General features: G+C 38.2%; 2 protein-coding genes across 2 annotated transcripts in view; one reads left to right on the forward strand and one right to left on the reverse strand.

The window, feature by feature from the left end:
- The first annotated feature begins 5,392 nt into the window (after positions 1-5,392).
- LOC139939333 (ubiquitin-like modifier-activating enzyme 5) lies at positions 5,393-15,022 on the forward strand. The gene is made up of 12 exons (XM_071935120.1): positions 5,393-5,696; positions 6,399-6,444; positions 6,905-6,994; positions 7,582-7,691; positions 8,243-8,329; positions 9,027-9,111; positions 9,625-9,729; positions 10,395-10,522; positions 10,910-11,045; positions 12,815-12,890; positions 13,371-13,480; positions 13,967-15,022. The coding sequence occupies exons 1-12, from the start codon at positions 5,536-5,538 to the stop codon at positions 14,036-14,038; spliced, it is 1,206 nt and encodes a 401-aa protein (XP_071791221.1). The 5' UTR covers positions 5,393-5,535; the 3' UTR covers positions 14,039-15,022.
- A 433-nt stretch (positions 15,023-15,455) lies between these two features.
- The window catches only part of LOC139939332 (nephrocystin-3-like), a 29,664-nt gene continuing 19,132 nt past the window's right edge, over positions 15,456-25,987 (reverse strand). Inside the window, exons 17-24 of the mRNA XM_071935119.1 lie at positions 24,718-24,818; positions 23,821-24,044; positions 21,932-22,020; positions 21,032-21,270; positions 20,489-20,701; positions 19,148-19,388; positions 18,524-18,649; positions 15,456-18,062 (exon numbers count right to left, since the gene is read on the reverse strand). Coding sequence (XP_071791220.1) covers positions 17,766-18,062; positions 18,524-18,649; positions 19,148-19,388; positions 20,489-20,701; positions 21,032-21,270; positions 21,932-22,020; positions 23,821-24,044; positions 24,718-24,818 — 1,530 coding nt within the window. The 3' untranslated portion in view covers positions 15,456-17,765. The remainder of the gene's footprint in view (positions 18,063-18,523; positions 18,650-19,147; positions 19,389-20,488; positions 20,702-21,031; positions 21,271-21,931; positions 22,021-23,820; positions 24,045-24,717; positions 24,819-25,987) is intronic.

Below are 25,987 nucleotides of genomic sequence, written 5' to 3' on the forward strand. Positions count from 1 at the left end.
TATGGCTCTTTAAAAAGAGTGGTGGTTATTTCACTCTTATAGAGGGGTTTCACTCCAGGACAGAGTGAAAAATCACTCAACAAGATGCAAACTTCAATCTAAAAGAGTGGAAGACCACTTGAAAAAGAGTTGTCCTTCATATGGCTCTTCAAAGAGTGCTTTTTCACTTTGCATTTTAGAGAGTAGGACTAGCCTTATTTTGTAATAACTCTTAAAGAGTCCTGGGATTAGTCCTAACTTATAGGACCAGCCATAAGTTTTTAACAAGGGAATAAAAGTGTAGCGACGAGTTCTTAAACGGCCGTTTAAAACCGGCAGGGTCGTTGCCGTGTGATAAAGGTCCGAGCCGAAGGCGAGGGTAGAGAAACTGTCTGGGTTATTTACGAATAACTAATAAAGAGTCATAGGACTATATAATCCTAAAGTTCATCTTTGTGAAATGATTATCTTTGTGAAATCGACCCCTGGTAATTAAGAAGATTGGACTAAAAGACTGTGGGTTGATTACCAATTAATAACTAATGATACTTCATAAAATAATACCTCGGGGCCTTTGCAATTATTAATGTCGTGTAGATTGATGATCTCTTTATGTGAAAATACTTTGGATCAATCAGATTTTTCAACCATAATATCCATCTTAAAACATTAACGCGTTCATAGCCCAAGCGTTAAATCCAAAGGCAATGCGATAGATTCTCAAATCCTTTTTTTTTTTAGCAAGTTCGCCCAAAACAAGGCTAAAAGCCATTCTGTAGATAAAGGGCTGCAAGGATGAAAACATAGAAATGCAGAAACTCAGTGGAGCTAATGGTAAGAATTGATATTCCTCTTAAAATATGGCAGATCATAGGATGAAGGGAATTATGCACCAGGCAAGGAGTTCCAAAGAGCTGATGCAGTACGAGGACAAAAGCTACTGGAGTAGCTTTATATGTTCTGCGTGTGAATGTGATGTTATAATGTCTTTGGGTGGGCCGTGTTTAGTGTGTTGTGGTGTTACTATGGTCAAGAACAAGTTATGTGTTGGGTGCTTTTTCGTCGACAAGCAAACAACGAATAAACGGCCTTATAAAGATAAGTGAATAGGCAATGCGATGGAATGGGTGTATACAAGGCAATTGCTGTGAGATTGGCATTGGGTGCAATAGAGACGGTGCCGTAGCCTCCAGGCTGTGGGAGCAGCTGCTAAAATACACGGTGACCTATCAATGCCGAAATTTACTCAATCCCAGTGGCCGTGCTAATCTTTCAAGCATGTTTTCATTATCAACTTGAAAAACTGATTTTTTTTTCTCCCTTTTTTCTTGTTTGTCGATTGAATAGGTCTATTATCTTCCAACCGTCATGATCAGTCCATCTACAATTAGTGTGTGTGATACACTTCATCTCTAATAATACTGAATCAAAGTTATAGTAATAATATTCCACTAGCTGACCGACTAGTCTTTAATAGGTTCCCCAGCCCTCTTGTGATTTACCTAATAATACCCAAATGGCTCATTGCTTGAAAAAAGGCTATAACCAGGATTTTTTTTTTATAGATTGACCTACGCTACTACCCAGCTGCATGCTTAGACTTGATGCAAGACGTTGTTATTCATTATCACTCAACTATCGCGATGCAGCCACCTTCCACTCCGCACCGCACACTCATCGAACACTAGCGGGCGCTGTTTGTGAAAACTTTCAGATCACCGCCACATTAAACCACTCGTCCTGTGTATCTATACTATTAAAAGCGTAACCTGCGCCATCTTGGATTGAAAATTAGAAGGTCCAGTGGTATGGCATCCTTGTGGAATCCAACACGGTTGTTTGTGTGGAATTCAATACGTTTGTGTGGTTTCAGACGTCGGGTTGCAAGTCTGCAAAACCCGGATCCAAACTCGCACTTACAAGTCATGTGATTGGAGGAAGTTTGGGCGGCGACCGTGCGTCAACCACTGGTCGATGTTGTTACCAGACTTCCTAGAAATCTTTCTGACAGGCGACTCATTGGACAGTGTTTCGCAGATGGTGCTCCGGATTGGTTCATTCATTGCCCCTTGAACGCCCACCCGCCATTCGATCCGCCCTTTTTGGTCAGGTTACTTTCGTGTTGTACTAAGCATGCTTCTCCGGACTGGTCCATTCATTGCCGCGCAGGGTCGAAAGGGTCGAAGAGGCTGGGTGCCAGGACAAATCCGAAACCAATCTCACGAATTTGACCGAATTTGCATTGAATGGATTAAGTACCGTAGATTGATGTTTCGCAGGTGACCATGTGTCAACCACTGGTCGACGTTGTTATCAGACTTCCTAGAAATCCTTCTGCGGGTGACTCATTTGTTGAAAAGATTAAATGGAGAATATTTATAAAAAAGCATTCACTTCCAAACGGCATGAGAATTATCATGATGAACAAGGATGGGATCAAACGGAAGCTTAATAATTTGGAAACATTGGGTAGGGCCGGCTATAGGTTGGAAGGTGTCTAAGGGAACTTTACAATTAATAACATTTTTTTTTTTTTGGGGGGGGGGGCCCTTACACAAAGAGCCATTCTGGTCAGTGTATTGTGAGTGGTGTGTTGTCTGGTTTGAGACAGGCCACCTGTTGCTTGGTGAAGAAGGTCGCCGTGGGACCACTTTAGGTTGACAGTGGGTGGCGACCTTGGACCTTTTGCCAGTAAACTCAAATGGGTACATAAATACCGTTTTAGAATACGGTCTGTTCATGGAGGTATAATGTTGCAGTTTCAGAGTTTAACCATGGCGGTAGAATTGTGAAACCATTCCTTACTCATGGTGAAACTTATACACACACGTCAAAGGCTGTTTTGAAGCTGTAAAAAAAAGAACTTTGCTTTGCATTTGGTCAAAGTTGTTAAGCAAAACGACATTAAGTTTCCTTTTGAATAAGTCCATTCACAAAATTGGTTAGAGCAGTGTGTCGGTCAGGTCTCAGAATGTAAATTTTGCCAAATCCATTTTGAAGCCTTATTTAGCCATCGGCCCGTCGGGTTGGTTACTCATGGAGATAATATTAACAAAAGAGACCTCGTGCGGCTGAATGGGGTACATTTTAAGGAGTTTGTCTATTGACCCAAACTGGACGTAACAAACCCTAAACATGACTTGACATGCTTTCTGAAAGTGAAATAAGTTAGAGAAAATTAAGGAGTGGGGACGAGTTTATCGTTTTTATTTAGTTTGTACGATATAGGGTTCCAGAGATATGGGATGTATGGAGGTTTGTTCCTAGAGCAGCGTGAACATGAACGCGGTCAGAAATTGTGTCGTTTGTCGTTCAAATTTCGCGAGATGCAATAAGCCCAAAGTGACAATAAAACAAAACCAGACCTGCCAAGTCTCACGCATTAGGCGTGAGACTCACGCATTTGGGCTCTGTCTCACGCTCACACGCACATCAACCATTATTGGGGCGAGATCGGGAAAAAAAATTAACGACATTTTTTGTACAAAATTTGTACAAACAGAGCGCAAATTTGCAGATTGCGCACGCTTTTGCTCATCCAGTAGGTTCAGCTCAAATTCGGCAGAGCGCAAAACGCTTATTGCGCACAAGTTTGTTCCGATTCTTTTAGCAAATTCGTTGAAATGCGCTCCACTAGCGAAGACACAACAGGCAGAAGAAGTGAGCGATTGATTTTGGACATCATTTTTAGTCTATTTTTTTCAAGTTTGGAAGGATATAATCTGACACAATCGAACCTCCACATTAACCATCAACATCTCCTGTGTACCTCAAGTGAGTTTTAATTATTCTGAGGAGGCTTTTGATGCATTTTGAAACACTTTTTGTCCACAATTAAATTTCACATTGTTTTATTTATTTATAAAAAAAAAAAAAAAAAAAGGTTGAGCGGCGATTTAAAAAGGCCTTCTTAAACTGGCAATTTTTTTTCCGGGGGGATGGGGGTTGAGCTTTGAAAAATCTCACACATAGCTAGCCTCTGGACTTGCCATCTCTGCCTGCAAAACACTTTTTTGACGTTCACGTTAAGTGCTCCCGTTATACATGCAGCCTATTGACCAGAAAGTTTACAAGACCAATTCAGATGAGAGTAAACTAAAAAGAGGCCTACGCTCTTACCACCCCCGCCCCCGCCCCCCGAAAACAAAAACAGTAGATAAATTAGATTTGTGGCACACAGCATGTTCCAAAAACTCGCTTTACTTATAGTGCTGTAGCAACGCTATGTATCGTGGGACGTAAAAATGTCATTTTTGACGATGTTTTTTAAAAAGGAAATGCAAGCATTATGAATGTATATTGAGTGTGTGGAGAAAGTTTTGGTAGTGTAGTACAAAAGAAACTTTAGTTATTGCTGGCTAACGGTCAGTTTCACCTATCAACGCTGATTTGAAAAACGTGTAACGTTAGGGAGGCCCAACATATTAGACCCCCTAAAAGGCTCACGGGGGAGCCTTATAGTTTCTAGAAGTATGCATAAGGTACGTCGTCTAACCCAAAACGAGGTGGGTACAGCCACTGCAAGTAGTGGTTGACGTGCGAAATAGCTTCATTTTGGGTTAGAATTATGACGCCATGCATAAATATTGAGAGAGGCGTATAACACCCTCACCCACATTTCGAAATATTTGTGTAAAGGATTTTTATATCCTAGCGGGGTGCCGCGCGAAGCGCGGCATCCCGCTAGTCCCAATAAAGTTGATAAACTACAGTGCAAAACGCTAACAAATGTTTACAAGTCTAATAGCTTTTTACTGTAGATGGGAAATTATTCATTGACTCTTGAACTTGAGTTATTTGCCCTCCAAATTTAATTTTCAAAAAGGCAGAGCATCAATCTTGAAAAAAAAACGTCCCTACACTTCTCGGCATGTAGTAGGACCGTGTCATCTCAAATACCTCAAATTGGAAGTCATCAACATGCCCCCAAAATAATGTTTAAAACGTTGGAGGGTCGTGGAACTGATTACAAATCATCACACTTTGGAGGTTATGTATTTTTGATGAGATTTTGGTATAATTAAGGCCTTAAAATTGTCCCTTTTAATTTGCTTAGAAGCGGACTAAGTTCTTCAGGAAAGTACTCGGCGGGAAAATCGGTTTGTTAAAAAAAGAAGCTTTTTCGGGGATGTTTTTTTCTGGGCTAGTTAGCAAAAAAATCCATGGAACCGGCTGACCTGCCGAAAATTTAAAAGAAATCTGAATATTAGCTGTTCGGAAATATTATTTGATACTTCGGGAGTGTTTATTATGTGTGGGTGTACGGTGGTGTGGAGCGCCCATAATGGCTCTATGGGTGCGCCCAAAAAATCACCGTGTTGATGAAATAGCGCCCTCAAACGACAGGTGCAATTTTACTCGGGAAAGCCACCAATGACATCATCACTTCCATGTGTCAGTGTGTGTGTGTGTAGCAGAAGGATCGCTCGATCGGTGGGTTAGCTTTCACCGTATGGAACCACCACATTAACAACACTGAGAATAAAGTCAGATATTCCAAAGTATATTTCATAATATTCATTTAAAATTACTAGTGTTTAGAAGAAGCGGCTGATCATGGCTTCCGTGGATGTATTGAAAGGACGGATTGCTGAACTAGAATCTGAGTTAGCAAGGCTTCGCAATGAACAAGGCGGTGCTGGGGGAATAGCAGCTGCTGTTGGAAGAACCAAAATTGAGCAGATGTCATCAGAAGTAGTGGACAGTAATCCCTACAGGTATTCTCTACAACCCATACTCAAATGACATGTTTACGTGCCTTAATCCTCTATGATTGTTGTATTTATTAAATTGTTCGACAAGTGCTTTTGTTGATAGGCCTACTTCTTGATCTTGTTTACATGTCTTTTAACTTATAGTTTAGTTAGTGCCAGAAGCCCCAGATAAGAATCAAGATATTGCTGGATTCCCTTCACATGCATGACTTCCTTGCCCAAGGCTAGGCATACATTTATTTTTAAAAAGGGTATCAATCATTTTGGATCAGGCACAGTGGTTTCTTTGCCTGCCTTTCAGTTCACCTCAGTCATGTCAGTGGACCCCCGCGGTCGGTTTGATTCCCTCCTCAGACCGATGCGATGGCTTGCATATAACCTATTAATAATATCCATGCTTTTGTTTCTGCTGTTATGTGTGTAATCAATAACATTAAAATAACACACGTAAAATGATCATCAGGCAGGGGTGACATTACTCCTAGAACTATGGTGACGTGGTTCGCGGAACGAACCTCATACATACATGTAGTTCAAGGAGTAGGGTGACATGACCTCTTGAATGAGGGTTCAATGTTTTTCGCTGAAAGTTGTGCCCCAATGTAGTTTACCAAGGACAATTTCTGTCCGATCAAACTGTCTAAATCAGTTCTTATCGAATCAAACCCCAGTTGAATGATGTATTAATTGATTTATTTATTGCAGTCGTCTCATGGCTCTTAAACGAATGGGAATCGTTGACAACTATGAGGTGAGGAGAATTTGAGATACAATTGTTTGTTTGTTTGTTCTTTGTTTAGATGATCTTTCCATCAAGGGAACTTGGTAATCTTCTACAAAGGGATAAACCAAGTCCAAGCTGGCAGCAGCCAATCTCTCTCATACATGTACAAGCAATGGTTTAATGTCTACGATGAGCGACGGCCTATATGCTCGTTCTTTTGACATACATTTGCAAATAGACTGGAGCAGTAGCTTGAAGCACAACTCCCTGACCAAGGAGTGTCTTCTTTTCTGATACTGTAGTAGGTGAATAGAAGACACTCTTTGAAACAGTAGTTAGGTATTCTATTTGATTGAAGTTTTGTGTGCTGTACATACATTACACCCTCAAAAGACAGTGGGGTTTTTGTTTTTTATTTTAACAGATTTAATGGTGTCAAGTACATCTGTGAATGAATATTTGCTTGTTTTTGATTTTTCCTATTCAGAGAATACGTAGCTTCACCGTAGCCGTTGTAGGAGTTGGTGGTGTTGGAAGTGTGACGGCGGAGATGCTTACAAGATGTGGTATAGGAAAGGTACAACATCTTACTCAAGCGACAAGTCTTCAATGGTCAATTCAAACTTCACACAAACTCCAAGTGCCAAAAGACTGCAATTTCCTAAAATTTAATAAGAAGTGACCACTTTGTGGCCATGTTTCATTGGGATATGATATTTAACTTCATTGTCCTTTAACATTGTAGACATGGAGTAAATCCTCAACAATTTATCAGCACTTTACTAACACATCATCCAAATCTAACTTAATCATTACTGAGCAAATAAGAGCCCTGGACTCAAGCTCTGCTGTTTCTGTTCAGCAGAGTGTGGGTTCAAGGCCCGATGTGACACTTGTGTCCTTAAACAAAATACCCAACCAACATTGCCACGTCCTTTGGACTGAACATAAAGCAACTGGTGTTGTGTAATGCACACTGAATAACTCAACGTGCACTTATCATAAAGAGAACATGTCAAACATACTTGTAGATGGTTTGCTTCTTTGAGCAGTACTTCAAGATCTATTACAACCAGTGCATGGTTTTAGAGACAGTCCAGATGTGAGATTTCTTGCTTATTTCTATTACTGATTATTAATTTGTCGATTGTGATTCTTTTACAGTTATTGCTGTTTGATTATGACAAGGTTGAACTAGCAAACATGAATCGTTTATTCTTCAAACCTCACCAAGCTGGAATGAGTAAAGTAGAAGCTGCAGAGAAAACATTAAGGTATCTATAAACAATATTAATAAGAATAATTCAAATTTATATTAAAAACTATCTAAAGCGCGTCACACGTTTTAAAATCAACATAATGGAAGAAAAGATGAAGAAACAAGACTGGTCACCAGGCCAGTGCCCAACCACTGATAAGGGAAATGTCTGTCCCACCTACAGAGAACTAATAGTTATTATATCCCTGCTGGCAAAGGTAATGTTTTGATCTTTTCAGGAGACGCATGCCTCTAACCCTACCAAAAAACCTAACCCTGTGTCATGTATGTTAAGAATCTAAACTAAAGCATCGTTTTAAATAGTCCTAACAAAATGATGAAACTTTACAGATTTGCAGCTTATAACTAAATTTATTCTACATTTCATTGCACTGATTTGGCGATGGGGAGAATACATTGGTTTTCATTTTTCACTGTACATTTGTACAGTATAGGAATCACAAGTAATTTTGGTCATCCTGTGTACGTTTGGTAAATATTTTTAGATGGTCTGACTTTACTTGGAACAATATTTACTCAGCAGAAGTTTTTCTTTTTAATTTTCAGATCCATCAACCCAGATGTGCAATTTGAAACTCACAACTACAACATCACGACGATGGATAACTTTCAACACTTCATGGATAGGATCAGGTAAAATAAAGTGTCTATTAGGAACAAACTACTTCCCACGATCATCTGTCATTTGAATTCTATCGGGGCATGTCATAATAATAATAATAAAAAAGAATATTTATAGGGCGCCAAAATCCACCAAAATGAGGTACTCAAAGAGCACAGGAGGGGAAACCACACACAGCAAAGGAAAATAAGACAAATAACAATGACATATTAGTGACATTAAACAAGGTGGTTTTCAACTTAATTGACCTATCGCACCATGATTTACTGCTCTTAGGAACCTGAGCACCGAATTCAAAGTCTGGTGTTTCTGATCGGCAGAGTGTGGGTTCGAGTCCCAGTGGTGACACCTGTGTCCTTTTAAAGCAAAACCATGAAGCCATGTCCTTCGGATGGGACGTAGGGCCGTTGGCCGTAATGCATGTAAAAGAACCCAGTGCACTTATCAAAAAGAGAAGGGGGTTCGCTCCGGTGTTCCTGACTTGATCGGCAGCATGTTGCGCCAGCAACACCTTGTAAACCATTACATGGTGCTGTGTATTTAAAGGAACAATTCTCATGCTTTTAAAACACATAGCTCAATCTACCTTGCAGTGTTACAAGCCAGTCTGTGTCCACATTCAAATTTCAGTAAATGTTGGTCCAGTGACTTTTATTTACAGTAACCCTATAAGCATATACTGCTGTCTCTCTTTTACTCTGTTTTCAGCAATGGTAACTTAACAGGAGACGGCCGTGTGGACTTAGTGCTGAGCTGTGTTGATAACTTTGAAGCTAGAATGGCCATAAATGCAGTAAGTACATGCCTACAAAATCACTCTTGTTAATATTGGGTCCTAGGGCATACTCTTTCTTCATTCACAGTCGGGGTGTTTGGTCACACAAGCTTCTGTATACTATTAGAGTTTGCAATAACAATTTGCATAAACGAGATATTATAATACTATATCCATGAAGTCATAGCATTTGGAATATATTGATTTGGTGTTGAACAAAGACACTAGAAAGGGATTTGACCCAACGACTTTCGGGTTAATGTACCAGCGCTCTACCATCTGGGCTGTTGAGCCCAATGTTGGTGGTCTCCCCAATTTATCATCATTTTTATTTTGGGGCGGTAGTCAGAATCCATACAACTGTTAACCGCTTTGTAGTCAGGGATCACACCCAAGTTTACGATACGGGCCTTACAGTCTGGGAAGTGGCAGACGAGATCACCTAAGGGGATGTGACTTTTTAATGACAATGACATTATTTGCTTGTATTTGTTTATCATTAACTTTTCTTATCTGTTATTGATATTGAAGGCGTGTAATGAGCTTGATCAGAACTGGATTGAGTCAGGAGTCAGTGAGAATGCTGTATCTGGTCATATACAACTCATTAAACCTGGTGATACTGCCTGCTTTGCTGTAAGTTTCAATTACTTTAGAAGGATTGCATGTAGCTACACAAATACACAGAGCTTAATTTTTTCACTAGTCCTTCAGGGGCCTATTTTATGGCTCTGCTTACCGCTGAATTCTGCACTTACGATCACTGTTCTTCACTTGTAACGCACATGCCAAATGCCTATAGTAACGAGGAGTACGCAAGCGCACAATCCAACATTCTTCGCTAACCAGTGAAATACGCTAAATGTAAGCACAGAATTCTCTGCTTCCGTACATGTGTCGATTCTTTGCGCTTCTTTAGCTGCATCATTAGATAATTTGAAATTCCGCTGAATTCTGCGCTTACGATCACTGTTCTTCACTTGTAACGCACATGCTAAATGCCAATAGTAACGTGGAGTACGCAAGCGCACAATCCAACATTCTTCGCTAACCAGTGAAATACGCTAAATGTAAGCACAGAATTCTCTGCTTCCGTACATGTAAGTGTCGATTCTTTGCGCTTCTTTAGCTGCATCATTAAATAATTTGAAAAGAAATTAAGCGTGTGAAACTGAAGTTATGGCCATGGTGGTACCTACAAGTTTTTAAACTACAGTTTTTCTTATGATCCATTCACACCATGCAAAGCTTCAAACATCACTTAAATCCGCTATTTTGATTCTGTTTTGTTTGTTGTTTAGTGTGCCCCACCATTAGTTGTAGCTTCAAACATTGATGAAAAGACTCTGAAGAGGGAAGGTGTATGTGCTGCTAGCTTACCTACAACCATGGGTGTTATAGCTGGCCTGCTAGTACAAAACACCCTCAAGTAAGTCTTTCAGTTCCACTCATTTAGATAAAACTACTACAGGGCCCAATTTCATAAATTGTTCAGCAAAAAGAAACTGCTTAGCAAATTTCTGGAGCACCAGTTGCAACAATGTAGACTTTTTGGAAAGTTGACTGGAAACCAGTTTCTGCTAAGCAAGATTTTTCTGTGCTTAGCGAAACAGGCTTTATGAAATTAAGCATAGAGCTGTTTAAGCAAAAAAAGATGCTAAGCACGACAACATTATGCTTACCAGAATAAGGTTACCAGCCGAATTACCATGTGACATTATACAGAAACTATTGGTCTCTAAAGGATTAAGATGCAGTAATTGAAAAATAATATTACATGCAATAATATTCTCAAATTTTGACATTTTTTCTGCAGATATCTACTAGGCTTTGGAACAGTGACTCATTATTTAGGCTACAGTGCACTCACAGATTTCTTCCCTACAATGTCAATGAAGCCTAACCCAACCTGTGATGATAGTTACTGCAGGAAGAGGCAAGAAGAATTCCAGGTAAACCAGCAGAATTGAGATTCAAATTAGACTAATATTTGCCTGTGGATTGTTTTCACAGAACTCGGGAATGTACAGTATACAGTATTATAACACCCCTTGCAAGTATTCTGCCTGCTCATTGGTTTAGAGCGCGTCACATGACATGTCTTAGTTTTGCTAGACGACGGCCGCGTGATAGTGCGTCGGTTTGCCATGCGCTAGTCCGAAGACTAGCACACGGCGCCGTGCGCTAGTCCGACAGACTAGCACACGGCGTGCAGTACCCAGACGTCCGGTGCGTGTACGAGGATGATAAATTAATAGTTTGTAACCATTTCGGATTGCACGACACTACATGCAACACAGTAAGTAAAAGTGTTTGCAATCTGTATTCGTGTCGTCCGTGGATTGTAGCATTCAGGTCTGTAACTTAAGTACAGTATTTAGAAATGTTTGGGATGTTATAAAACAAATATTGACTGCTTTTACTCGTGCAATGGTTAAAAACTATGACTCCCTCGGTGATCCCAGAGCGTTCTATTTTCCCTCGGCTTCGCCTCGGGAAAATAGAATGCTCCGGGGATCACCTCGGGAATCATAGTTTTAACCATAGCACTCGAAGCAGTCAATATTTGTATACTATTTACATATCGGTGTAAGGGTTAAAGGCAGTGGACACTATTGGTAATTACTCAAAGTAATTATTAGCATAAAACCTTATTCAATAAAACATAAAATCCTTATTTGGTAACGAGTAATGGAGAGAGGTTGATAGTATAAAACATTGTGAGAAACGGCTCCCTCTGAATTAACGTAGTTTTCGAGAAGAAGTAATTTTCCACGAATTTGATTTTGAGACCTCAGATTTAGAATTTGAGGTCTCAAAATCAAGCATCTGAAAGCACACAACTTCGTGTGTCAAGGTAGTTTTTTCTTTCATTGTTATCTCGCAACTTTGACGACCGATTGAGCTCAAATTTTCACAGGTTTGTTATTTTATGCATGTTGAGATACACAAAGTGAAAAGACTGGACTTTAACAATTACCAATAGTGTCCAGTGTCTTTAATACAAATTATAATACAATTCATAATGTTGATATTGCAGTGAATTGCCCATGTCATAGTTAATAAAGCCTTAAAGTTTGTTTCAGAACTAATTATTTTCCCGAAGTAGAATAAATAGCAAGACAGGTTCTCAAAGAACAAATCTACACAACAAAGTAGTTATTCACATGGTTTTGCCACAAACATCTGATGATACCTCACCATGCAATGCAAACAATAAACGCTACTGATTAGAATTGTGGTTTTTTTTTTGCTTATTCTGGGTCACAAGTACTGTGTATAGATTAGATACAACATGCTACGCGATAAAGTCATACTCTTTTAAAGCCATTGTACACTTTCGGTAAACAGTATTGTCCAAGTCCCACACTTCGTGTATCACAACTTATATATAAAATAACAATCCTGTGGAAATTTAGGCTCAATCGGACATCGGAGTCGGGAGAAAATAACAGGAAAACCCACTCCTGTTTTCGCGCGTTTCGCCGTGTCATGACATGTGTTTATAACAAATCCGTAATTCTCGTTAACGAGAATTTATATTGTTTTACCGTTTTCTCAAAAAGTAAAGCATTTCATGGACTAATATTTCAAGAGAAGTCTTTCACCATTACCTTCTATAAACCCTGTAAATTATTTGTAAATCTGTGAACTTTTTTTTTTTTTTCTGTACCGAAAGGGTCCAATGGCTTTAACGATAAACCACTTGTTATTTTTGCAGAAACTAGAAGCTTCAAAACCCAAAGTAGAAGCGGTAGTCAAAGTGGAAGAGGTTGTCCACGCTGCCAATGACTGGGGTAAGAAACAAAGAATTCATTGTAATCTTATTGTTATCCACATGTTTGTTTTCTCAAAACTCAACATCAGAATTACAATCTTCTAGTTGTAACGAATTCACCAAAAGGGTTGATCCACAGGGAATGTGGGGGTCATGTACATGTCATGACGTGTCGTGGCCGAGGGGATAAGAGCATCGGACTTGAGCTATGTTGATTCTGCACAGCAGAAGGTGGGTTAAAGTCCCGCTTGAGTTTTTAAGCAAGACACCTAATAATATCAGTGGCTTCTTAAATAGCGTGCATAGCTGTCACTTAGTGACGTTCAAGGCGCTTTAACACAGTATTTTCTACAATACAATATAAGAAGCCATAATTATAATTATAACTATTATGACAAAACATGTGCTTGTCCAGTTTCATCATTTATATTTCCATCTGTGTTTTTATCTGATTTAGTCTAACTATTTACATGCGAGTGATATTGTTAATGTCTTATAGGTATCTCATTGGTTGATGAATCAAGTAAAGATGATCTCAAGAGTCAAGCAGCTCCTAACCTTGCCTCAGGGCTGTCTTATGCTTACGATAAACCAGACGAATCTACCAAGGTAAAAGTACACAATAACCCCCCCCCCTTTCCAGGTAAAAGGGATATTACAATGCATGTTTTACAGCACCTTGTGTCTTTTTTTTCTGGGTAAAACAAAACGTTGCATGGTAGGTGCGTTTCTGTGCCCGCTACCCACTGGAAAGTCAGGGTCGATATTCCGTCAGCTGTCTAGCTGCTAGCAAAAAAAATTAGGGCACTGTAAAGTTCAGGTCTTAACAGCCGTAAAGCCTGGTTCATACTTCCTGCAAATGCGAATGCGAAGTGAATGTTTACGTCACAGGGCTGATATCGTAGCGAATTGAGCACAAGTCAACAGATGCAAACTATTCTTTGTGAATTTGTGGCGTCAAAATTTGCTTCTCATTCGCAGGAAGTATGAACTGAATATGCCTGTATGAAAACTTTGAGTGGTTTTTGACACAGTGTATGAGTAAATGGATGTGTAGTAATTGAGTTATTTTGATTGATTGATTTTTACCTGCAGGATTCTGATGAGACAGTGGCTCAAACTGATCAGTCCTTAGAGGAGCTCATGGCACAGATGAAATCACTGTAAACCACTCCCTTTTTGGTGTAATTATTAGGCATATAATTTAACAAACATATAATAATGTTGAGTCTGAAAGACATATTTTAGAGTCCTAAATATTTACTCATATCATTTGCATAAATGATTTCTTTTTAAAGAGATGTCCAAAACTTTAACAACTTGAAAAGCAAAAGGAACCTGAAAAAAGGTATAGTTTTTATTTATTTTTATCTACTGTCAAAACGTGACTACTAACTATGCTGAGACTTCCCACAGGTTCCTTGTGTCGACTATGTGAGGATTTCAATGTTCTGATACATTGAAGCTAAAAACAAGGAAACACATGTACCTCGTCTTACAGGTCTAGAGTTTTAGTCCTAAAGGATCAAACTGTATTAAATCATAATTTTGTGTCTATGGAAAACCTTTGGTGGGGATGGAAGGGACAGGGGCCTCCTTAAAGAGCCTCCTCCCCCTCCCCCCCAAAAAAAAAAAATAATAATAATAATAATAATAATAAATAAAATAAAAATGGGAATTGGAAAAAGCTCATGTTTTGAATGGTAGCAAAGTATTTCTCTCCACATCTGGATCCAATTTCACAAAGCATGTAAGCACAAAAGCTTGATAAGCGCAGAAAACTCTTGCTTAAAACAAAAAAGGTTATCAGCCAAAATACTGTACATTTAACATTACCGTGACTGGCACCCCACTTATTTATTGCTTAGCAAAGGAATTTGCCAAGCAGAATTTTCTACTTTCTGCTTTGTGAAATTGGGCCCTGGATAGGTACACATGTATATTCAAATGATGACACCTTGTGTATTGGACATTGACAATTCCAAACCATTTACTTTTCTCAATGTCTTTACATGGACATTTTAATTTTATTTGGGCAATAAAAGTGTGAGGAACTGGTCATCTCCGAATAGTAAAGATCGGGTGTGTGGTTGGCCGCTGTTAATGGACCACCAATAACAGTGACCAGCAACCAACCAAGGTCATTACCACGCAGTGAAGACAGCTCCTCACACTGCTAATGCCTTTAACTAAATAAAAAACAATTTAAAAACCATTAGAAAAACAAATTCTCAGTATTTTTTCTCTTGCTGATATTTGTAGAATTGTTCTATTCATGTTCAAGAGCCATTTTTAGGCTGTTAAATTAGTGCATGGAACCTAATTTCTTACACGTATTAAGCTATTTGTATTTGAAAGAACTTGGTGTTTATGCTTTGCATTATGTTAGTTTCATGCGCGAACCAGCTACCTTAAAATTGATACATTGTCTGCGATTCCCCGGTACCTGTGGTATGCGCATGCATTCAGCATTGTCCTTGCCAGAAAAAAAAGTTAATTTGATAGTTAACGCACAACACGCACAGTGCATGCTGAATTTGAACACAACAATAATGCTTGTTTAGGGGCCATGTGTTTGCTTTAATTATTATGTTAATACATGCCAAGTAACTCTCCAAGGTGTTTATTAATATAAAATATTCGATCAATGTGAAATCTAATTAAAATAAGGCATAATAATTTACTTGTTTGGAACCATATATAATAATGCATGGTGAAAAAATTAAATGTTTTACTAAAACAAACTACATGTACTTGCTTTTGTTGTGCTATAATTTCAGTTGAGTGTGAATAACGATCCACTAAAAGCCATACAAGTATTGGTCCCGGCCGATTCTAAATAATAATAATAATAATAATAATAAAGACTTGTAGTGCGCACAAATCCACCCAGGTAGTATAGTTCTTTTCAGAAAAAGCTGAGCAGTTTGGGTTTATAACGCAGGCACTGAAAGATTTAGAGTAATTTTTGTTTCCACCATCCACTACTGCGTCTTAAAAAGTTTCACTAGCAGGAATGTTGAGTTGACGTTGTCATTGTCAACTTTTTCTCTGAACGCCTGGCATTTATGAATAGTAAACTTAATTTATCAAATCTTCCCAAAAGAAATTTAAACTTCATATTCTTACAATGAATACACCCTAAAAATTACAGTCAAGATCTAGCAACTGAAATTGTAAAAATATATATTTTTTATTGACAAGTGTAATATAAATAGGTATAAACATAATGTACACAAATATTGCATTGACTGCTCAATAAGATCTGCATTAATTTCTGCAGAACCTATAGTATTCAGACTTATTACTGTCTGCCTGGTAAAAAATCTGTATAAAAATGTGAACTTTTATTTTATTCAGATGTTTAGAAATTCTTTGTTATCTACTAGCGCCAAGTAAACTGTTCACCTAAGCTCCTAAAAATGTACAACTCCAGAGATTGAAATGCCATCATTTTAAATCAAATTAAATCATTATCCCTTGTATTTATTTAGTTCATCCTGCAGCACATCTAGCGCCAATAAACAGAATGAATAGGAAACAAAAAGAAATGCTCAAGATTGGTAGATGTAGTAGGAAAAACCCACTGTGGAAAATCCAAGCAATTAGGTAGGGACTGAAAACCCAGTCCACATGCAAGCCTCCAGTCTGAGGTGGGATTCGAACCAGGTTCCTCAGAGGTGAAAGGCAAGGGGAAAACCGCTGGTCTAAACTGATCCCCATATTTCTCATTTTCTATAAATAAATAAAACAAATTATTTAAGGCATTATTTGAATGCTTATATTTTGGTGTTCTAGTACAATTTGAATCCAATGATTTGGTAAAAAAAACGGAAAACGATAAATGGAAGACATACATTTTAGATAGATCCAAGCAAGCATGGTTATAAAACATGGCCCGAATTTGCAGCAAAGTTAAAATAGTATATAAATAAAATATTTAGGTAGAAAAATAGAAACAAATAGAAACTATTTAAGGACAGATTAATACCAGTTGAAAAAGTAGGCATCATTTTCATTGAAGAGGAGCTGTTGACTCGTAGGTACGATACGCCTGCGTTCAGACAGCACCGAGTTAAACCCGATACGGTTTATCTTTGGTTTTAAGAGATCAAAGCAAACGCGACCCCGTTACTCTAACATCCTGTTTATTGGCCTGTTCATTGGTCACCGTGTGTTTACATAATGATAACGGAGGTCAATGGGTCGTCTGTTGTGAGTTAAACCAGATGATTTTTTATTCTGTCCACACACAGTGTTAAATGATAATCCCGAAGCGGTCTACAGATAAACCCCCTCCCTGGACGATTTATCTTTTGTGGGTTTAACTCGATTCGGACTAACTTTAAAACCGTTCAGACACACAGAGTTGAACTCGATTGGGTTGAACCATGAGTTAAACCAACTTTAGCACTGTGTCTGAACGACCTCATAGGTATGATTAGCCTCATGGGTGATAAACTTCCTGCTACTTATTGTCACTGAAGAGGAGCTGTGGACTAATAGGTATGATTAGCCTCATGGGTGATAAACCTCCTGCTACCTATTGTCACTGAAGAGGAGCTGTTGACTCGTAGGTATGATTAGCCTCATGGGTGATAAACCTCCTGCTACCTATTGTCATTGAAGAGGAGCTGTGGACTCATAGGTATGATTAGCCTCATGGTTGGTAAACCTCCTGCTACCTATTGTCATTGAAGAGGAGCTGTTGACTCGTAGGTATGATTAGCCTCATGGGTGATAAACCTCCTGCTACCTATTGTCATTGAAGAGGAGCTGTTGACTCGTAGGTATGATTAGCCTCATGGTTGATAAACCTCCTGCTACCTATTGTCATTGAAGAGGAGCTGTAGACTCATAGGTATGATTAGCCTCATGGTTGGTAAACCTCCTGCTACCTATTGTCATTGAAGAGGAGCTGTGGACTCATAGGTATAATAGGCCTCATAACAGAAGAGCCCCCACTTGAGGACCTTCTTGAGTATGGCTTCTTGGCGAATGCAGTTTCCATCTCTTTAATGTCCATTGCCCGTTTGTAAAGAATGGCAGCATTTTTAAAGTCTCCTTGTTCATAGCGGAGAACGGCGAGATTGCGCAAGGTTTCGGCAACTCTTGGGTGATGAGGTCCAAGATTCTCCTCATATATTGCCAATGCACGCTCATAAAGCGGAAGAGCTTTGGTGTGTTTACTCTGTAAAAGGACAGAAATATTTTTTATTTAGCTAGTAAAAGATGTCCAGAAAAGAATTTTTGATGTTGGAAGTTTAAGGAAGTAAGATACGACTTGAGGCTATGCATGGTGGACATATCAAGGTATTACTACTTTTCTTTCATATTTATTCAACTTTTAAGAGATATTTATATGGTACTACTGCAAATCTCACTGCAGTGCCCTCTAGCTTATAGTTATACCCCAAAACATGTGACATTTCTAAAAACTTTAATATAAATCTCCAAATCTAAAACTAGATGGTCACAAAAGTTATGAAATACAAATACAAACATTTAAGTAAAAAGTTAACAGGATTTCATAAATTCAATTACCACGACTAATACAAAGACAAAATACTAAACAAAAAGCAACAGAAGTTTCACAAACATAATTAAGTCATTCTTTCGTGGTACAGTGTGAATGGATTTCTGATAGCTTACCTCTTGGCAGTAAAGAACAGCTAAATTAACTAGTGCTGTAGCTACACTAGAATGGTTAGCACCCAGACACCTCTCCTTAGTTTCCACAGCTTGAATATACAGGGGCTCAGCCTCAGCGTATTTACCCTGACCACAAAATAATAAATTGGTTGAATCAGAATCACGATTTTTTATTCTGAATCAGACTTGGATACCTCAGATTGATCTCAGAATCAAAAGTTGAGAAATTGGCGAATTTAAAGGTAGGGGATACTTATGGTAATTATTCAAAATAATTGTTAGCATAAAAACTTACCTGGTAACGAGCAATGGAGAGCTGTTGATAGTATAAAACAATTGTGAAAAACGAATCCCTCTGAAGTTACAAGAGGTTTCTCACTCAAATGTTAAAAGACTTCAGACCTGAAGCCTTTTATTATGCGTCTGAGTGCAAACAAATTTGTGTAACAAGGGTGGTTTTTCTTTCATTATTCTCTCACAACTTCGAAGACCAATTGAGTCAAAATTTTCACAGGTTTTGTTATTTTATGCATTTTTAGACTGGTCTTTGACAATTACCCAAGGAGTCCAGTACCTTTAAGTAGGAATAATATCATGCCAGTAAACTAGACATCATCCACTAACCTGTTTACGATACAGCATTCCTAGATTCCGTATCGACGACACCACAGTAGGATGATGGGCAGGTAGTAGAGCTTTCCTGATGAATAATACTCGTTCATAAAGTACCCCAGCCTTACTCAGCTCTTTGTTATCATTGTACAATGCGGCAAGATTGTTTAATGATTGCGCTACGTCCAGATGTTGCTCTCCTAGAAAGCTCTCTCGGATCGACAGAGAACGCTGCAAGTTTAATTCTGCATTACTGAAAGAGAAACAACATATCAGGGATGAGAGTACGAACAAGTCTGAAATTGAGATCCTGGGCCGCAATTCATAGAGCTGCTCATCGGTAAGCAAATTTTCGTGCTTACTGTAGCAGAACAATTTCCCAAGGTGTAAATGTATTGTTTTGTATTGTAACGTCATTAATTTTTGTGCAGTAAGCACCCGAAGGTTAGCATGCCTTTTCGTGTGCTTACAGTAAGCAGTGCTATGAAATGGAAAGCGCGCGGTAAGCACAACATTGGCCTTTAAGCAGCTCTATTAAGTTGGGCCCTGATAAATAACAATACTAATAGTTGATATTTATATAGCGCTTTATACACCCCAAGGGCGTCTCAAAGCGCTGAAACATACAGTATTTCCTGCAAGGTATGTGGGACTAGGTTTTTGAATTATTAGACCTACTCCTTTTACATATAGCACCATGTTATAGTTCACTAGGTGCTGTGGCGCAATATGCTGCCAATCCAGCCAGGAACACCAGGGCGAACCCCTTCTCTTTACGATAAGTGCACTGGGTTATTTTACATGCGTTACACAACACATGGGACCAACGGCTTTACGTCCCATCCGAAGGACGAAGCAATGGTTAAGTGTCTTGCTTAAGGACACAAGTGTCACGGCTGGGGATTCAAACCCACACTCTGCTGATCAGAAACACCAGAGTTTGAATTTGGTGCTGTTAACCGACACTTTCACTGATCTAAGGAGCTACATTGAAAAGATAGAAATTGTACTATTTGATCACCCCTTGAGTTATAGGTTACAAGGAGCTTTTGGTAACAGTATCTTAGTGCTAGACAATTAGATCCAAGAGTCCTACTCATTTAAATGGGATAAAGTACAGCATCTTGAAATGATTACCAGTAGACATTAAAAAGTCTGAGTTTAGATAAATGTCTCATACTTCAAATTGTAGCTCAACATACCATGCAGGGAAAACTATAATAATCTTAGATTGCCATGAGCGAAACCAAGTGACGGACTCGAGTACTATATAAGAGGCCACTATTATTAATATTTTTATGAATATGGATTCACTTCAAGCTAGTATCTCCAAGTACACATGTTCATGTTTACCTGGTGTCACTCTGCAGATAGTACAACACTCCAAGCTCATTTAACGTCTTAGCTAGCTCTAAAGAATCTGGCCCTGTCGCCAGCTCTTGTAGCTGAAGACTGCGCTTTTTTAAGGCATTGAGGGCGCCCTTTTGATGAGGAGGTATTTGTGTTGGTCGAGATCGTTTGACAATAGCTGACATTCTCCTTTGAAGAGGTTCTGCTTGCTCATGCCTAAGGATTAATCAGTTAAAAAAGAACGGACCAAATTAAAAACTGTCCCCTTAATTTCAATTTAACATAATTTAAAATGCTCCAAGGTTTTCAATATTGCAAGGCTACTGAAACCCTTTAGTCATGATGTTACAGGGTGACATTGGAACTTGTAATGTTCCTTAAAATTTGCATCGGGGATATAAGAATATCAATTTTGGTTTTACCCTTACACCGATGTACTGTATACTCTGTGCAAGGGTAGTGGGTTTGAATCCCACCCAAGTAAAATGCCTGTAACACATCCGTGTAGGGTAAAACCAAAATGAATACTACTCTTTCTGTTCTTACTTGTTTTGCTTTTTGTAGAGTACAGCTAAAGAGTCCAGCATTTTCAGCACGGTAGGGTGATCTCCCCCATACGCATTCTCACTGATCTCTAGAGCTTGCTTATAATAAGCCTCGGCAGTTGAATACTTCCCCCATTGTCCATGCAGTCCGCCTAATAAGTGAAATGATTGCGCAACGCTAGGATGATCTGGATCCACAGACTCGCGTATCTCTAGAGCTCTCTGCAAAGGACGTACAGCCTGCAGTCAGGGCAGAAAAAAAACAAGTAGTTTGAATTTATTCAAAAGGCACTGGACACTATTGGCAATTACAAAATTACAAAATAATTGTAAGCATAAAGGCCCGGTCCCACTGCAGCGATAACAAGAACAATAACGATAACGACTCAAAGAGAACGCATTCTCTATTGGTTGAATGAGCGTGTGCGTATTCTGCGTGGGGCAATTTAACCAATAGAATGCGTTCTCTTTGCGTCATTATCGTTATCGTTTTCGTTATTGCTGCAGTGTGACTCTGCCTTTAAAGCTTACTTGGCAATGAGCAATGGAGAGCTAGTAACAGTATAAAAGTTTGTCTGAAACGGCTCCCTTTGAAGAAACGTAGTTTTTAAAAAGAGGTAATTTCCCACTCAAATCATAAAACACTTCAGGCCTGAAACCTTTGAAATACATGCATCTGAAAGGACATAATTTCAATGACCATTTGAGTCCAAATTTTCACAGATTTGTTCTTTAATGATGTTGGGATACACCAAGTAAGAAAACTGGTCTTTGATTACAGGCATTGTGCACAGCTCATTTCTTATGTTTTTCATATGAAATAACTCAATGTGTTGTTAAAAAATCCTAAAAGTAGATCGTAAGGTTTACAAAAGCCCCTAAACCTTGAGAGCAAACTGACCTGAATAAGTAGTCCCATGTCTTTAAGGAATCTGCCTAACATCTCATGTAAGAATGCTATTGTAGGCAGCGACAGCATACCAGCATACACTATACAATGAAATAACCAAATAAAAAAGAGTCATAAAGGGTACCAAGTGATCTATACAAATGTATATCTGATATATGCCTCTGAAGAAGGTCCAGTTTGGATCGAAAGCTAAGGCCATATACCCAACTCATTATATATATATCTGAATACAATTAATATAAATACTAACAAAGAGAATTTAAGATTATGTACGTGTAAGACTATTTTGTTTTTAAATATTCTAAAGACTATTGTAGGTGGTGGTATGATTCAGTGTTTAATTACAATAATTTATACTTATATCGCGCCCTCACATACGTTTTAGGAGACCTTACCCACTTCAATCTATTAACTTTTTTTCTCCGGTTATGTTATATTTTGTCATTTTAAACGATTGAATGGAAATAAATTTAACTGTGAACTATTAACTATGAAATGATCAAATAGGCCTACATATAACACATGTAAAAAAGCACAGAATGGAGGACATTTTTTAAAGAAACAGTAAAAAGATACTTTTTATAACTAATTATTAACAGTTCAAATAATGTTATGATGGATAAATGCACAATACGTACACACAAGGCCTGAAGGCCACTTCAAGGTGTGGGCTACAATTTTTTCAAAAGGGTCATAGCCACCTACAAGTACTCCTTGGGCTGAAAAAGGGTTATCCCCTTTACAGTCCGAGTGGATGTACATGTAGGCTTGGGTATCATCCATCAGAAGCGTGGATGGTAGAGCAAAAAGCACTACCTCCCCTAAATGTTACAAAGCAATCATACATGTAAGTGTCTTGCTGAAGGACACAAGTGTCATGACCGGGACTCGAACCCACACTCTGCTGATCAATCACCAGAGCTTGAATCCGATGCTCTTAATTGCTAGGCCATGACACGCCACAGGGTTCCAGCATATATACCATACAACAAATCATCAAATAAAGTTATGCCGGGTACCAGCATACGCAAAACATGAACATCAAATAAAGTTATGCCGGGTACCAGCACACACTATACGACAAATCATGAACATCAAATAAAGTTATGCCAGGTACCAGCACAGATTATACAATAAATTATGAACATCCAAAAAATGTATGCCGGGTACCAGCATACGCTATCCATGAACATCAAATAAAGTTATGCCGGGTACCAGCACAGATTATACAACAAATTATCAAATAAAGTTATGCAGGGTACCAGCACAGATTATACATCAAATCATGAACAACAAATAAAGTTATGGCAGGTACCAGCACAGATTATACAATAAATTATGAACATCAAAAAAATGTATGCCGGGTACCAGCATACGCTATCCATGAACATCAAATAAAGTTATGCCGGGTACCAGCACAGATTATACAACAAATTATCAAATAAAGTTATGCAGGGTACCAGCACAGATTATACATCAAATCATGAACATCTAATAATATACAGGGTACCAGCATACACTATACAATAAATCATGAACATCTCAAAAAAAGTACTGCATGAAACCAGGGGTGCGTTCCACTTGCACATGCGTTGCCAACAACTGCGATTTCTGTGAAAAAAATCCATTGGCAAATCACTTAAGGCAAAACCCAAGACCTTGCGAGACTTGACCACTAAAACACCGAGCTAGTCTGGTGGCTAGAGGCAGTACATATCCTATTTGTTAGCAGTGGGTACTTCAACAATAGATGTTTTTTTTTGCATCGGGATACAGAATACAAATAGGGAAATGTTCTTGATTTGGAAAACCATTGCAATTTTATAAACTTCAAGCCTTCATGCGATATAAGAACGTTCTCTTTTTCTTGTCCAACATACCTTCTTCTACTTCTTTTACAGCATCAAAGTACACTTTGGCCATTCCCTGTTTATCCAATCCTATAGTTGCCCAGTATTCCAGTAACTCTGAACAGCGCCCTCTAGTGTAGAGTAAGCGGAATACACAAAGGTTGGTAAGACACTCTCGGAGCTGTTCCTTATTTCCTACGGATTCAATAAGGTACGGAAGCTCATCGGCAAGGCGTGCAGTCACACTGCCAGGTCTGTGGAACAGTCAAATCAAATTGTTAAAGGGAAGGTATTTAATTGGAAATAAATAAATAAATCAAATAAATAAATAAATCACAACCTGACATTTCTTCATTCAAATCTAATCTCAAAACCTACCTCTTCAGTCAAACCTCACATTAATTTTTCCCTTGGTCCTATTATAGTGAATAGTTTTCTAGATACCAGCGCTTTATCAAATTTATTAATCTTATTATTATTAAAGGATTTGGGTACCTTTTCAAAATGTCCATAGATTTACATTAAACTTACAGGGTTTGAAGATAATGATAGTGGAAAGCTTCCCTTCAAATATTACTTACTGAGGTGCTGTAGTTTTTGAGAAATGAGTAAAACAATGTCATGAAAATCTGTTTGTAAATACTTAAAATAATATTCGTCTCATGAGACGAAAATTATTTTCATGACATTGTTTTACTCATTTCCCAAAAACTACAGCACCTCAGCACGTAATATTTTCAGGGAAGCTTTCTACTATCATTATCTTCAAACTGGATAAGTTTCGTGTAAATCTGTGGACATTGTGTTTTTTGTCCTACAAAAGTTACATACACCCTTTAAAGACACAAGACACTATTGGTAATTGTCAAAGACCAGTCTTCTCACTTGGTGTATCTCAATTGTTACTATTATATTAAGTCCACTTACTTGAGATTCTTTGAGTAATATGAGATGAGATGATGAGTGGTAGCTACAAGGTCTTGCTCATTTACACCCATACAGTAACTCAGCTGAACGGCCTCTTGTACCTGAAGGAGTATTAATAGTGATATTTTTTATTTCTCGGTAGATAAAAAGTACGTTAATAAACAACAGATAAAAACATTCAAAGATACAGCAACGAACAATTTAAAGGCACTGGACACTATTGGTAATTGCTCAAAATATTATTAGCATAAAACCTTACTTGGTAATGAGTAATGGGGAGAGGTTGATAGTATAAAACATTGTGTGAAACGGCTCCCTCTGAAGTAACGTAATTTTCAAAAAAGAAGTAATTTTCCATGAGACCTCAGATTTAGAACTTGAGGTCTCGAAATCAAGCATCTGAAAGCACACAACTTCGTGTGACAAGGTGTTTTTTCCTTTTATTATTATCTCGCAACTTTGATGACCAATTGAGCTAAAATTTTTACAGTTTGGTTATTTTATGCATGTGTTGAGATACACCAAGTGAGAAGACTGGTCTTTGACAATTACCAATAGTGTCCACTGCCTTTAAATACAGAGGAAGAAAAAAGAAACAGCTGGAGCCCGAAGGATTGCCTAAAAAGAAACATAGTCTCGAGACTCTCCTCTCCAGCTGATCCTAAAGATGAAAGAGCACAACAATATTTTGAAATAACAAAATATATAATACAAACAGCAATAAAAATATTACAAATACACATACAAATAAAGGGCATACAAGAAAGGTTAAAACATAAATTAAAAAAATACCGTAAAATGAGATGATAAGGATTTTATATTCATAAAGTACATACTTGCTGCACACAAAATTCTATTAGCATCCATTGGGTACAAAAGCCTTTTTACATTTTGCCTGCTAGTGTTTCCAGCACTGGGGCCAACTTCATAGCACTGGGGCCAATTTCCTTAATGGTTAGCAAATTTTCGTGCAAACTTTAACAGACAAATTTGGATATCATAAGCGTAAGCGTATTTCCCAGGTTAGAAAGACAATTTGGTGGCCAGCTTAAAAGCGTTCACCAGGGATTTACATTGTTACTTCATTCATTTTCATACAGTAGACCACCAAAAGGTTAGCATCAGGAAAGTATAACTGAGTATACAGTGCTAATTAAACTGTCCAAAGGATAAAAAAAATTATATTCATTTTATATATTATTATTAATGGTTTATTTTATTAGAATAAAAGAAAATTAAAAAAGTTGACTCCATAAAATTTACAAAGGTT

This window comes from Asterias amurensis, chromosome 7 (genome assembly GCF_032118995.1).
Source record: "Asterias amurensis chromosome 7, ASM3211899v1".
NCBI lineage: Eukaryota > Metazoa > Echinodermata > Asteroidea > Forcipulatida > Asteriidae > Asterias > Asterias amurensis.

Bases quoted from the DNA above. Each gene is read 5' to 3' on its own strand.
- LOC139939333 (XM_071935120.1), top strand. From the start codon at position 5,536: ATGGCTTCCGTGGATGTATTGAAAGGACGGATTGCTGAACTAGAATCT. The intron at 6,445-6,904 runs GTGAGGAGAATT...TTTCCTATTCAG, and splicing joins GAATCGTTGACAACTATGAG to AGAATACGTAGCTTCACCGT. The intron at 10,523-10,909 runs GTAAGTCTTTCA...TTTTTTCTGCAG, and splicing joins CTAGTACAAAACACCCTCAA to ATATCTACTAGGCTTTGGAA.